General features: G+C 44.7%; 1 protein-coding gene across 3 annotated transcripts in view; it reads left to right on the top strand.

The window, feature by feature from the left end:
- The window catches only part of Kiaa1549 (KIAA1549 ortholog), a 151,125-nt gene that overhangs the window by 58,948 nt on the left and 76,902 nt on the right, over positions 1-15,275 (top strand). For all 3 annotated transcript variants that reach the window (XR_015449117.1, XM_087205903.1, XM_087205902.1), the window contains exons 2-4: positions 3,248-5,926; positions 9,475-9,563; positions 10,879-11,056. Coding sequence is in view for 2 of the 3 variants with exons in the window: in XM_087205903.1 (XP_087062029.1) it covers positions 3,248-5,926; positions 9,475-9,563; positions 10,879-11,056 (2,946 nt within the window). In the remaining variant the exon portion in view is untranslated. The remainder of the gene's footprint in view (positions 1-3,247; positions 5,927-9,474; positions 9,564-10,878; positions 11,057-15,275) is intronic.

The raw sequence follows: 15,275 nt of genomic DNA, 5'->3' as shown, positions 1-15,275 counted from the left end.
CATCTCTTTGTGTCTCTGTGCCCCATTCTGAGTAATTTCTTTGTATGTGTCCCTCAGTTCATTAAGTCTCACTTTAGCTATGTCTAAATTGTCGTTTTTACATGTATGTTGAGGTTTGATTATAATATTTTTTATTTCTAAATTTTTTGTTTTTCTTTAAAATATTTCTGGCTAGTTTTCATGGTTTCTGACTCATTACTAATGTTTTCAGTTCCTGCTTTATTTTAAATGAATTAAACTTATCTTTCTTCTTTTTTTTTCTTTTTTTTGTGGTACTAGGAATTGAATCCAGGGCCTTCACACTAAACTACATCCCCAGCCCACCCTCCCTTCCTTCCTCCTGCCCCTCCCCCTTTCTTTCCCTTTCTCTCTCTCTTTTTTTTTTTGGTACCAGGGATCGAACGCAGGACCTTGTGCTTGCGAGGCAGGCGGCGGAACCACTGAGCTAAATCCTCAGTCCTGTCTCTTTCCTTTTTGAGGCAGGGATCTCACTAAGTTGCTAAGTTGTCCAGGATGGGCTCAGAGTTTCGATCCTCCTGCCTCAGCCTCTCTGAGTACTGGAATTACAGGCATGCATCATCTTGCCTAGCTGAATTAAACATATTTTAAAAATATATCCCGTAATTACAATATCTGAAGTCCATAGATGCGAGACTGCTTATGTAGTTTCTTTTGACTTTTTCATGGAGTTTTTCTTGACTTTTATTCATGGTACCTTATTTCTCTGTGTGTTTTGTGTCAGGTAAAAGGGCTGAAAACCAAACCAGATAGGCCACAACAAGCCTTTATTAGGGGAACAGATCTGCTGGGCTACCTCTGAACAAAGGAGAGACAAAAGCAATATGGCCAGGACAGCAAATGCCTTTTATAGGAGCAGGGGTGGGGCTTGTAGGAGCTGAGGTGAGGTTGAGTGAGGCAGTGGCTAGGGAATGGAGGAGCTGGTGATGTCACTAGGTGGTAGGCGGTGAGCAAGTATTAGGTTACTCTCTAGATGGGAACAGGGGCATGCTGGGAAGAAGGGTTTGTTCTTTGGTGGGAGCAACCATCTTGGCGTGATGTCACACAGGGGAGGGGACAAGGCACAATAGGAAGAGGGCAGCTACCATACATAATAGCTGCTGAGGTGGTGGGAGACCTATCGTTTTGCAAAGTTTTAATTCTGTGGTTGTATTTGTTAAAACTTTAGCTGCAGAGGGCCGGCCGGGGATTCAGCTCAGTGGTTCCATCGCCTGCCTTGCAACCTAAGGACCTGAGTTCGATCCCTGGTACCAAAAATAGAAAAAAAAACTTTAGCTGTGGATTTTTTTTTTTCTGAGACAGGGTCTCACTATGCTGTCCATGCTGGTCTTAAACTTTTGGGCTCATGTGATTCTCGTGCCTCAGCCTTCCTAGCAGCTGGGACTATAGGCATGAGCCACTTTCCTTGGGCTGAGAACAATTAATGTTACCTCTGAAAGACATTGGAGACCTAGTTTGCTTTAAATTAGGCTTCTAAGCATATACTTATCAGGACCACACAAATAAATCTATTTCTAAATATGGGGAGACTCTTTGTATAATTGCTGCACCAAATCAAGATTGATAGACCTTTTCTGTTCTGGGCTTGAGCAATAGAAATTGTCTGTGTTTCAGGGGCTGAAGTGTAAGAGAGGTGTCAGCAGCTGCTTCCCTGGGCGAGCAGCGAGGGAGGCTGCCCTGCACCATTGTCCTGGCTTATTGCCACCTGCAATCATCTTCCTTTGCTGCTCCCCTTGTGGGTGTGCCCCCTTTTACCCTTTTTGATGGTGCCGGTCATGAGGTGGAACAACTTGAAGATCGTCCCTGTGCTCTTCACACCCAGCTGGGATGAGTCTAAGGTGTTGCTTCACCCTGTCCCTGTGCTATAGTGGACAGGAAGCGGAGCTCTGGGCCTTCAGCAAGCTCTGAGCCATCACCTGTCCTGCTTTCCCCAGCAGGATCTCTGAGTGACAGGTGGAAGCACCTGGGCATTTCACATGATGACAGCTCTCCCAAGGACAAAGGCGAGGAGAGTGTGCACAGGGGAGGGGATGCTTAGGCACTTATCAGAGCTCACTGTCCTCAGACACCTTCATTCCTTCATGGAGCAGGTACTTATCGAGTTCCTACCATATGTCATTCACTGTGCTGGGCACCAGGAAGATAAGTAAAACCACCCCTGTCCTTGCTGAGCAGCTGGTAAGTCTCAGTGGGTGTGGTGACAGATAGATGGCTGGGGACACTGACCCAGCTGCAGAGTGTGGAGGGAGGAGGCCCTGTCTGTTTCCCGAAGCTGTCTGGGGGCACAGCTGGGAACTGCTGACCTCTTTTTTCCCCAATTTTATTAAAAATATTTTTTTATTAGTTCATGTTTGCAGTACATAATGATCATATTCCTCGTGGGGAGTTGGCATGTGTACATAACACATCTCAATTCTTTTTTCTTCCCCTTCTTCTCTCCTCCTTTTCCCCTCTCTCCATGTTTTGGTCCCCTTCCCTTTTGCAAAAGATCTATCTTCCTATTCCCTATCTATCTTTCTTTCTCATGTGTGAGAAACCATGCGATATTTAAGCTTGTGTGTCTGGTTTATTTCACGTGGCATTCTGATCTCAAGGTGCAGCCCTTTTCCTCCACATAACTCCAGTTTATCCTTCTTGATGGCAGGGTGGTACTGCCTGGTGTATAGATGCCACACTTCCTTTATCCAGGGGACTGTGGATCCCTTACGAGGGTGTCAGTGATGCTGACGAGAGTCATCCTGTGCCCTTCTCAGGAGCCTGTCCTGAGAAAGAAATCAGAGTCTGTCTTATATCCACATTTTCTCTCTGCTGTGTGAGTGATCTTGCGGTTGGTTTATTGCTCTTCCCTAACTTCTCTTTCCTGGTAGGATAAATAAGAGAGAACTGTCCAGATAATCTTCTAGGGCCTCCTATTTTCTGCCTTCTCTTGTTTTGTGGGTCTGAATGTACACTGTTAGAAAGTAAGAGATCAAAGTATGCAGGTGTGTGCATAAACATACAAGCTTGAGCGAAGGCAGTGCTCAAGTTTATGACTATTTGTGGATGTAGTTCTCTTGGTCAGTCTGGCAATGCTTGGCCTCCGACTAGTTGTTTAACTTCTAACTAGGAGTTGTGGATATTTATAGTGAATGGATGTTTGTTGAATGAATGTATTTTGACACCTGCAACCAGATGTTAGCCATGTGATTTTCATTTCACTCAGCTAACCCAGCTTTGCTTTTCTTGCTAGACAAGCTCTCCTTGGAACAGCACAACCTTTCTTTATCCTCCATGGAGTTCCCGCTGGAGACGAGCACCACGCTCAGCGCTGCACATGTGGCCTTAACAGAGACTGCTCCAGGGTCCCTGCCCAGCAGGTCTCTCCTTGTCATATCCTCTCCATCTGCCACTACTTTTGATACGACTTTTTTAAACCATGAGAAACAGACCCAAAGTACAGTGGATCATGGCATCTTTATGGCTAATTACGGGTCAGTGACAAGTAACGAGGTGGCTGTTGGCGATGATGACATGGATAACTTTTTGCCAGATGCCCACTGGACCTCTTCACGGATGGTTTCCCCCTTGTCCTACGTCACAGCCAGCCCACCAGAGCTGCCCGGAGAAATACCCGAGCCTGTACTCACTCCATCGCTACCTACCATTTCTTTACAGCATGAAGAGGTGACGTCAGGCTGGCAGAACACAGTGCAACAACCATCGACATATGTTCAGTCCCCTGGTCACTTTGGCACTTTGTGGTCGGCTTTTCCCACCTCTGAGGGCATAATTCCAACTCCTAGTAGGAATTTGGTGCTTTATCCTACAGAAACATACAGCCAGTCATCAAGTAGGACCCCACTAGAGATTGTGGCTTCAGTGACAGAGGGCCCAGAATCCCTTGGTCTCAGCTCCTGGTCTCTGGTGTCTCTGCTATCAGGCGGTGCCCTGACTCAACAGGCATCTGTCCCCTTGGCGGAGGCCTCCAAGCCCCCAGATGAAGTCCTGGCCATAAGCACAGAGAGAGACTCGGATGTGACCACTGCTTTGAATCCACCCCTGGAAGAAGCCGTCTCTCTAGGAGCATCTCCCATTGTCACTGTGTCACATGAAGCCCTTGCTTTCCGCAGCACACATTCGGCTTTTTCAACTCCTCTTGGTTCTGCCTCCTTTTCCACTCAATCAGCTGATGTTCCCTTTCACCCCTTTCCTCCTGGCAAAGCCAGCGAAGCATCAGAATTGCCTGTCCGCGCTCTGGTCCCCAGTGGTATGGATGACACACGTGTCCAGAGCCCGCTGTCCTCCCCTAGACCATACGCCTGGTGTGCGTCCTGTACCCTGGTCTCCCCTCAGCATGTTCTGGCCACAAGTGTCGTGGAGGGAGATGTGGGATCAGGGGATGGGGCCGAGACCCTGTCAGCGGCCACACTGCAAGTGAGCAGCCTCTCTCCATGGAGCAGCGTGGGCATGGACTTCTCTGATTTTGAGGAAGATCCCCAAGAATTTAATACATTTCCCCCCGCCAGGCCTGTCATCTCCCTTTCTTCCAGACTTGTGAGGATCTCAGAAGCAAGCAGCAGTCTGTCAGCTGAGGTGTGTGTGAGCAGCATTACCAACACCCAGGGGTCCCTTCCCCATGGCCACCTGACTGCACCAGTGTCGCCCGATCCTGCTTCTATCTCTTCTTCCGTGGCTGCTGAAGCAGTGCTGTCCTTGGTGACCGCAGAGTTTTCCTCAGTCATGACCAGCGTCTCCCTCGATTCTTCTTTCTCCGTCGTGGCCAACAAAACCCCCCCATCACTTGCCACCACACACCAGAATCTCTCCACCTCTTATAGCTGGGTTCCTGCAGGAACGTCTTCACTTCTCTCTACTCAAGAACCTGGCCATGCTTTTGAACATGAAACTCGGAGTCTTTTGGATTTTGTATCTAGCTTTTACTCAACTCCACCACTGGAATTCAGCAGCCTGGCCCCCTCATCTTCAGAAGTTCTTGCTTCTCCCTCTCCAATGCCAAGGGACCTGTCACCCTCCATGTCTCAGTCCTTTTCTTCTTTGGTGCAGACGTTCATGTTGTCTGACTCTGTCAACTGGCAGTCACCTCAGCTTCCTGTCACGAATTGCACAAACTTTGAGTTTTCTCAGCTCTTGCCAAGTTCAGACCTTTCTTTAAAAACAGTCACTTTTCTTCCCGATCACTCTGAAATGTCACCACTCTCAAGCTTCCCATCCGAGTCTCCCAAGTTTGCTGAAGCCTCCACAGTTTCCCTGTTGGATTCTGAAGCTCATTTTACCTCAGCTTTCACCGAAACTACCTCCGATTTGGGGTTTTCATTCATTCCCCGTGAATCTGCAGTCACCACACTGGTGCCCGCTGGCTCTGAGCCCACCCTGGACATCCTGACTGCCGAGACTCCTTTCCTGTCACCATCAATAGCTTTCTACTTGACACCTGTTTTAACTGAGTCTTCTCTGTCCTTAGCTCTGACACCTTCCGATGACTCTGTCAGAGCTACAGGTGACCACACCTCCATCTTACCCTCTTCCTCCAGACTCATTCCGACCAGTGCAGCCTCGATGATGGACATGTACCTGTCCTCAGCGTCCTCTGTTGTCTTGGAGCTGAGCCCCTCACCTCTGCCCACAGAGCCAGCCGTTGTGGGTCCCTCCTTTGCACCCACAGGTTCACCTTGGAACACCTCCCCTGAGTTGAGTACCTCCAGCGCTGGTGACACCGTGGACGGTGCCCTCAGTGGCCACACTGCAAGTCAGAGTCCCCAGGAGAGCAGCACGGTGCCTCCCCTGCCATCTCTCCATCCCATGAATACTGCTACCCGAGAAGCGACACTTGGTACTCCAGCACTGGTCACTGCCAAGCCGCCCTACGTGTGTGACATTACCGTCCCTGATGCCTATCTGATCACAACTGGTAAGGCTTTACTTCTGATCACCTCTCTGGGCTGGGGAATCCCTCAGGTGCTTTTGGGACAGCCCATCTGGGTTTAGATGCTGCTGCAGGACTCATTGAATCCAGAAAAGTGATTCCCCTCCTCTGCCCCTCCTGGGGCCTCCCAGATGGTTACTTAGCTTCTGTTTCCTCAGCTATTAAAGATGACCGAGGCACTGCTTCGTTGGTTACTGTAAAGATTTAAATCTATCACTGCATATGAAATATTTAGCCAAGGTCCCGGAGCCTTGGAAGTACCCACACAATATTACATATCACTTTGTAGTTGCAAGAAAGAACAAATACACGATTTGAGGGAGCTGTAGAAATGTTTGGCAGGGTCTTTGCCTTTGGAACTCATAACCCGTGTTTGCATAAAAGATGGGATGCGCTTGTTCTTAGGGACTCCTCTGCAGGGTGCCGTCCTATGACTGTGGCCCACTTGATTGGTCCCCGAGTTTTCCTCCATAAGAAGCTCCTTGGAGGTACATGGTGTCTTGTGAGCTCACCTGCAGCCTAACATTGGCAAGGGGCCGTGTGTTAGCTTGGGAGGGGGGCAGAAATGAATGAGGAGAAGATGGCAGAAGTAAGGAGCAGCAGAGTGGAGTGGATGAGAAGGGAGAGAGGGAGGGAGAAGAGCAGGCTTGGTCTCTGTCTCTGTGCTGAGAGTGGGCCTGGAGCCTTTGCTCCCACCCTCTGAGTGCTACCGCCCCCCCACCCCACAGGAGCCTTTGTCATTCGTGAGGCAGATTTGATTGCCTGAGGTGCTTGTGGAGGCTGTGAGGGGCAGAGCCAAGAGCAGGACGTAGTCTTAGACCCAGCAGGGAGGCCGGGACCCTATTTTCTCACTATCTGTGGTGACAGCAAAGTTGCCTCAGGGTGCCTGAGAAGGTGAGATCGGAGTCCATGTTAAAGTAGGAGGAAAGCATTGTCATCTAGGTGGAGGGACAGTGTCCTCCAAACGGGGGGGGGGGGGGGGGGGACAGCAGTATGGCTGGATGTTAGACCAGGTCATGGGAGGGGTAGCTGATTAGGTTAGGAAGGGAGCTTGGAACAAAAGGATGAACTTGAGTCTGCAGGGTTAGTCTGTCTGGGGAGAGGTAGAAGAGTTTCTCACAGACTGGCTACTTCTCTTCCCATTTTGAACAAAGCTATTACAAAGTAGCTATTAAGTGGTTGCTTATAAGGACCTTGTTAGAAGTTACTGAAAGCTTCTGAGAGTCTGTGATACTTACAGTTGTAATATTGTGTCTTTTAGAATTTTTCTATTTAAGAAGTATCTCTAAGAATATCAGATATCATGCAGTATCAATTTAATTTTATTTTTGTAGTATTGGGATTAAACCTAGGGCCTCATGCATGCTAGGCAAGCACTCTACCGCTGAACTACACCTCTAGCCCAAATGTAACTTTATATATGATATGCATTGAATGACATTTGGCGCCCCTTAATATTAGGTATCTATATTTTTAACAGCTTTCACATTCACTCCTGTGAGTGTACATGTCACGGTTTGGCAGCTGTGCCGGGCTGAGCATAGGCGCCAGGGTGCCCCCTGCTATTGGAGAGGAGATAGGAGCCTACTCTTGCTCACTTAACGCATCTGACCAGCGGACATACGGGCTCATCTCCAGTCCCTGCTTATGGGACCTCGGTTGCTTTCTTTTGGTAGTCATCCATCAGTGAGGAAGTCCAGAGGGAGAGAGGGTGGAGATGATTCTTCTTCACAGAGCTCTGGGTTAAAGTGGGGGCACTGCAGGTGCTGCTGGCCTAGGATGTCTCGGCCCTACACCGATGACAGTTGGAAAACTGTCTGTAGGAGTTTCTGGAGACTTGGGGCCTTATATGCTAGTGTTGGGGTTTTATATCTTCCTCATATTAACTAGAGAAGGTGGCAATTATAGTGCGGGGCTCAAGGGGCACTTTAGGGCGGTGCTTGGATGTCCTGAGTGGATACCTTTGGATAACTTTACCTTCAGCTGTGTGGGGCTACTTGCAAGACATACTTCTTGCTTTCCTCTTTAGGGTCCTTCTCTTTCTGACTCTCCATTCTGAGAGTTCTTGAGACCCTTTCTTTTTTGTTTGGTATGGGGGATCGAACTTGGGTCCTTGAGCTTGCGCAGCAGGCAGCGAAACCACTGAGCTAAATCCCCGGCCCTTGAGACCGTTTCTTTCTTCATTCCTCTCTCCCCTTTGTCCTTCCTTCTGTTCCCTACCTCTTCATTTTCATCCTTAATTCAAGTATCTTTCTTTTCACGCTTCCCTTTTCCTTCTTGCGCAGTTTGCCTTTTGCTTTAAAGCCATGGCACAGCCTCGTCCCCTTGGAGCCTATAAAGGCCAGGCTGAGTTGGCCTTGGTGTGACCCAAAGAGGTGGCTGGGGCGATGGGTTTGTTCAGATGATCTTGTGGTTTCAGGAAGTGATACATCCCACCTTTTTCATATCCAGGTCACTGATTCATTAGAAAAATAACCAAGTGTAACTTGAACCTATCTTTTTTTAAAGAATGAAGAATATGACAGGAGGGGCTGGGGATTTAGCTCAGTGGTTTGGCCGCCTGCTGTGCAAGCGCAAGGACCCGAGTTCAATCCCTGGTACCAAAAAAAAAAAAAAAAAAAGAATATGACAGGAAATGAAAAACTGAGTAATAATATTAAAATGTATTCTAATTCTACATTATGGAAGGTGGAGGGAAGAGGAGGGGAAGAAAAATAGGGAAAAGAAGGGTGAGCATATTAAACACTGGTTAGCAACAGACACTCATCAGTACAGATTTTTTTTTTGTTTTTGAGACAGAGTCTCACTATGTAGTTCAGGATGGCCTTGAATTCACTGTGTATCCCAGGCTGGTTTAAAATTCACAGCGATCCTCCTGTCTCAGCCTTCTGAGTGCTGGGATTACAGGCATGCACCACCACACCCAGCATAGTACAGATTTTTAAATGAAACTTTTTAGATATGAATAAAATGAAACAGAGTTAGAAAACATTTTATTTTATTTCTTGCATAAAACTCCCAAATAAGACAATTTGAAAAAATATTTTTCCCCATTATTAGTGATCAGCACTCTACAGCTTCTTTGAAAAGCTAGTGTAGGAGCCCGCCTTTTGTGGAGGAAGGTGGCTAGTTTTGTTGAAGTATTACTTGGCCTTGAAGTATTACTTCTGATAGCTTTTAAAACCTTGTGTTTTGCAGTTAGGGCCACAGCCTGAAGACAACCTGGTATTTTTTCATTGCTCATAAAAATGAGAATCAGAAGCTCTTTCTCCCCTTGCTGGCTCAGGCAGCTGCCTTCTGATCTCACCCCCCAGGGCAGAGAGTTACCTGGCACGTTGAGCTGATGCCTGTGCAGCTTCCCTGCAACCTTGGTGCCCCCGCGTACCTCTGTGGGGAGTTAGTGGCAGTTAGGTCCTTCACCTCTGTCCTGTCTGCAGTTGGACCTTATTTGAGAAAGTGATTGGGGGGGCTTCTCACATACTTTGACACAGAATGACACTAACGTGTGATTGGTGGTTGGCTTGGATTTGCAGTGCTGGCCAGAAGAGCCGTTCAGGAGTACATCATCACAGCCATCAAGGAGGTGCTGAAGGTGCACTTCAGGAGAGCTGTGGAGCTGCAGGTAAGTCCTGAAGCCTGGCGGCGGCCTGGGTCTGGTGTGAGTCTGTCGGCAGGTGACAATGCTGAAGAATCCTTCACTTTCCCCTCTCCTGCCTCATTGCTGCCCCTGCTCTGGTTCTGCACTCATTTTTGTCAGAGAAGCCTTTCCTGGTTCCAGACAGGGCCGGGTTTAGTCCCTGGTGGGTGGGGGGGAATTCATTGACAAAGTTGGAACAAAGAGCTCTCAGACCAGAGGCATCAGTTTTGGGGTGATGCCCATGAGAATTTTGCTTTCCTTGATTCATATTAAAGGACTTGGATTTGAGTTTAGATTTCAAGTTTAAACTAGATTTTAGAGACATTTGCATCTTTTTATACACTAAGTGGGATAGAGATGGATTTGCACATCATTTTTTTTTTTTTAGATTTTGAGACAGGGTCTCCCTTTGTGTAGTTCAGGCTGGCTGTGAACTTATATGGCCCAGGCTGGCCTCAAACTCATGATGACCTTCCTGCCTCAGCCTCCCAAGTGCTGGGATTACAGGTGTGTGCCACCATGCCCGCCTTGCACATCTTTTATATGGACCCTGTGATGGAGGCCCTGTCTCAGATGGACTCAGGGAACCATGCTTATCTGGACCTGCACTGTCCATTACCAGAGCTGTGAGCTGCAGTGGCTGTGGAGCACATGAAATAGGGCTCAGCTGAATTGAGATGTGCTGCCAGTGTAAAATATACACTAGATTTTTAAAATGCATGAAAAATGTAAAACATTTCACCCATACTTTTTGAATTGACTACAAGTTTAATGCTGTTTCAGATGCACTAATGGGTTAATTTTACCCATTCATAGGTTTTTTAATGTGGCTGGTAAAAATTTGAAAATTGCATAAGTGGCTCCTATTATATTTATTTTGGGTGGTGACACCCAATAGAGTAAGTGCTTCTTTCTGTGTGGGTTAAACACAGCAGCCACCTGAATTCTCCATAAGTCATTGTTCAGTTCATATTACCTGCATCTCTTTCTTGCTGTTTTTGTGACTTTGTGCTGTTTTTGAGAAGGTTGAAAGAACATGAAAAGAATAGCTCAAAGTAAAATGTTGATTGTATATGAAGCAGTACCTTTTCATTTAAACTACTGATACATTTTTGTTTCTTTTTTTTGGTACCGGGGATTGAACTCAGGACCTTGCACTTGTGAGGCAGGCGGTGGAACCACTGAGCTAAATCCCCGGCCCGAAACTACTGATACATTTTAAAACTTAATTTATTATTATTCTCTCTTAACACGACTTCCTTTAAGTTTGAATTGTCTTTTGTATATTTTATTTCCCTAGGTTTATGAACTGTTCACTGACTTCACTTTTCTGGTAACATCCGGTCCTTTTGTATACACGGCAATATCGGTCATTAATGTCCTCATCAATAGTAAACTCGTGAGGGACCAAACTCCTTTAATCCTGTCTGTGAAGCCTTCATTCCTGGTGCCTGAGTCCAAGTTCCAAGTTCAAACAGGTGAGAACTGACCATAGCAGTTGTGATTTGTAAGTAGAATTTTATTTTGTATATCTATATCTGTATCTATATCTATATATTTTTTTAAATCAAGGATTGTTTTTAAATTTTATTCTTTAAGACAAAGTTTTTCTATGTTGTCCAGGCAGGCCTTGAATTCCTGTGTGCCATCATACCTGACTTAACTATGTAATTAAAACACTAAACTTTATAGTTATGGAAAAATTCAAAGATATATAAAAGTACAGAGAATAGGTTAATGAACCATCGTGTACCCACTATATGATTCCAGCAGTTTTCAACCTCTAGCCAGACTCATTACCTCTGCATCTCATCTTCTTCCCCCCATTATGTTACTTTCAGTGACTCTCAGGCAACGTATTATCTCATTCAGAAATACTTCAGCTTATGCCTCTAAAGGATAAGGCCTGTACACACACACTCACACACACACCTGTCCACCATATCATGCCCCCTAAAGCTAACAGTAGTTCCTTATCACACTGCACTTTTATCAGACTGCACTTATCATACTGTACTTTATTGCAAAAACATACAAAAGTAGAATAACATTGCTCTCCCGTGGGCTCATTACAAAGCTTAGGAACTAATCAAGATTTTACCAGCTTTGTTCCATCTCTCTCCCACAAACTTTTGTTTTTAAAGATGCAAGTATGTTTTATGGCAATGACAGATACCATGTCGTTTCACCATAAATGTGCAAGAATTCATTGCTTATTTCGAGTGTTTGTCAGTTGTGTCTTGTAATGGTTAGATTCTTATCCTAGCTATTTTTCCATTTTAAAACAATGCCTGTCATCTTCATATTGCCTGTATTAATTTGGTACAGAGTTGGCTTTCTGCATGTCCATGAGATGACACCTAGACTATGACCCACCCTGGGCTCAAATCCACTGGGCAGCCCTGCCTGTATCTTGACAACCCAGAAAGCAGTTGATCAGACTCTCAGAAACATGTCCCACTGCAGCCCTGAGAAGCAGACAGGCAGGAGACAGTCAGCCCAACCTGAGCACATTGGCCCTCAGAGGCCCTGTTGGTCACTCTTGCAGCCCCAGGACCCTGACAGGTGCCCCCATGGAGTGCCACCAGTGCATTCGGACTCCTGTATGGCTTCAGACACTGATCCACTAGTAGCACGCTGCAGTACATCCACCTCGGACCCCTGGGGTGGCCTTGTCCTTGTCCAATCTGTGGGACCTGACACCTGCCTCACAGCTGGTAGTGCAACCCCCCCAACCCCTGAGCCTAGGTCACCGAGACATCTGAAGATGTTGCTAATGTTGATTATAGCTGAAGAAGCTACACAGACACTGCATTAAAAGGCCTACCTGGAGCCAAAGCCACATGACTTTTCCAACAAACACCCTAGGACACATTGCCAGAAAAAAGTCATTCATTAGAAAAGCCATCCTGTACAATTGATAGAGGCAACAGATCTGCCAGACACACAAACATCAATGTAGGGTTGTACCAAGCATGAAAAAGAAATGTAAAATGATACCTTCAAAGGAATACTCTGTGAGGGCCGGGGATTTAGCGCAGTGGTTCCAGCACCTGCCTTGCAAGCGCAAGGTCCCGAGTTTGATCCCCGGTACCCCCCCCCAAAAAGGAATACTCTGTGGCAGTAGACCGTAGACCCTAAAGAAAAAGAAATCAGTGAATTGCCTGAAAAAGAATTCAAAATAATCATTTTAAGGAAACTTAATAGGATAGAAACAATTCAGTGAAATTAGGAAGACAAATAAGAATGGGAAATTCAGCAGGAAGTTAAGTATCATAAAAAAGAATGAAACAGGTCACAGAACTAAAGAACACAATGAGTGAAATTAAAAAATACAGTTGAGATCTTCAACAGCAGAATGGATCAGGCATAAGAAAAAATTTCTGAGCTTGAAGATAGGTTTTTTTGAAATAACCCAGTCAGATCAAAACAATTTTAAAAAATGAAAGAAGCCTTCGAGACATATGGGACGAATGGCGTGTGCAAACATTCACATGATTGGGTTCCAAAGAAGGAGAGGAGAAAAAAGACATAGAAAAGCCAATTCAGTGGAATATTGCTGAAGATGTTCCAGATCTTGGCAAAAATATAGCTATCTAGGTCCAAAATATCAAAGGACCCCCTCATAGAGTCCTTAGAAAGATTCTCTCAGGCATATTATAGTCAAACTGCCAAAGGTATAAGGCAAAGCAAAAATTCTAAAAAACAACAGAAGTGTCAAGTCATATACAAGGGAATTCCCATTACAGTAACAGCAGACTTCTCAGGTCAGGAGAGAAGGGAACGATTCAGTTAAAGTTGTAAAATGAAAAAAGAAAAAGACAAATTTTACGAGAAATGTTTGCTCATCGTGCACAACATGCATACAAGTTACTTGCAATCCAAAGTTTTACTGTATATGAAAATTAAACAACACTGTTATGAATGACCAGTAGATCAGAGAAATAATCAAAGGGGCAATTTAAAAACTTCTTCAAACAAGTGAAAATGATAGCATAACATACCAGAAACTTACAGGTTATAGCAAGAGCAACATTGAGACAAGCTCATACCAAGAAATCCCTTTAGCAAAAAAATAGATTTCAAATTAACCTAACAATACACCTCAAACAACTAGAGAAAAAGCAAGAACAAACCAAACTCAAGGGGAGAACAAATCAGAGCAGAAATAAATGAAATAGAGACAAAAATTTCAAAAGATCAGTGAAATGAAAAAAATTGGTTTTTTTAATGATAAACAAATTTGACAAAAAAAATTTTGTTTTTTGAGACAGTGACTCACTGTGTAGTTCAGTCTAGCCTTGAACTCACTATGTAGCCCAGGCTGGCCTTGAACTCACAGTAGTCCTGCCTCAGCCTCCCAAGTGCTGAGATTACAGGCCTGCCCTTGACATGTGCTTACCAGGTTCTTACCATGCCTTGCCTTGACAAATCTTTAATCGGGTGGGGGAGAGGAGGCACTGAGAGAAAAAGGGGTGGGGGAGAGATCCAAATAAATCAGAGATGAAAAAGGTGATATAATGGATAGCACAGAAGTATAGAATATCAATTGGAAAATCTAGAAGGAACGGAGGCATTTCTGGACACATACAACCTACACCCAAAACTGAACCATGAGTACACAGAAAACCTGATAAGACTAGTAAGAACTAATGAGCTTGAATCAGTAATAAAAAGTTTCTCAACAAAGAACAGCTCAAGATTGGACGGCTTTACTGATGAATATTATAAAACCTCTAAGAATAGGAGTTCTTTTCAAACTATTCCAAAGCATCAAAAGGGTAGAAGACTTTTTAAACACAATCTATGAAGCCAGCATGATCCTGATACTAAAACTATATAGGAACACAACAAAAATAGAAAACTATAGACCAGTATTTTTTTTTTTTTTTTTTTTGGTACCAGGGATCGAACTCGGGACCTTGAGCTTGCAAGGCAGGTGAGGGCACCGCTGAGCTAAATCCCCAGCCCACAGACCAGTATTTCTGATGACCATAGATGCAAATATTCTTAGCAAAAACTACTGAATTGAATCTAACAACACAAAAAATATTATATACCACGATCAAGTAGAATTTATCCTAGGGATATGAGATAATTCAAATCATGCAGAGCAGTGAACATAATATATCGCATTAACAGAATGAAGAATATCACAATAGATAAGAAAGGAATTTGATAGAATTCAGCATCCTTTCATAGTCAAAATCCCCAAGAAATTATACAAAGGTAATTTACCTCAACACAAAAGCTTTATATGCACATCCACAGGCAGTGTCACACTGAATGGAGAAACGCTACAACTTTTGCCTTTAAGATTGGGAACAACACAAAGATGTCTACTTTTACCATTTTTATTCAATGAAGTGTTGGAAAGCTTAGGCAGAGCTACAGCAAGAGAACAAAATAAAGAGCATCTGGATAGGAAAGGCGGAAGTAAAAATGTCCCTGACTGCAGATAACATGGTTTTATATGTAGAAAAACCTGAAGACCCTACCAAAAAATACTTGTTAGAATTAACAAATCAATTCAGTAAGATTTTAGGACATAATATCAACATATACAAACCACTAACTTTTAAATACACTGATAATAAAATTGCTGAGAAAGAAATCAAGAAAGTACTCTCATTCACAATAGCTGCCAACATCAACAATAAAACCCAAAAACCCCATGCAGAAAACTACTAGAAATAA

The sequence above is a fragment of the Heterocephalus glaber genome, unplaced genomic scaffold, assembly GCF_053883595.1.
Source record: "Heterocephalus glaber isolate CG9 unplaced genomic scaffold, H.glaber_assembly_v1.0 deba00000621, whole genome shotgun sequence".
Classification (NCBI taxonomy): domain Eukaryota; kingdom Metazoa; phylum Chordata; class Mammalia; order Rodentia; family Bathyergidae; genus Heterocephalus; species Heterocephalus glaber.
This window is presented reverse-complemented; position numbering and strand designations above follow the sequence as displayed.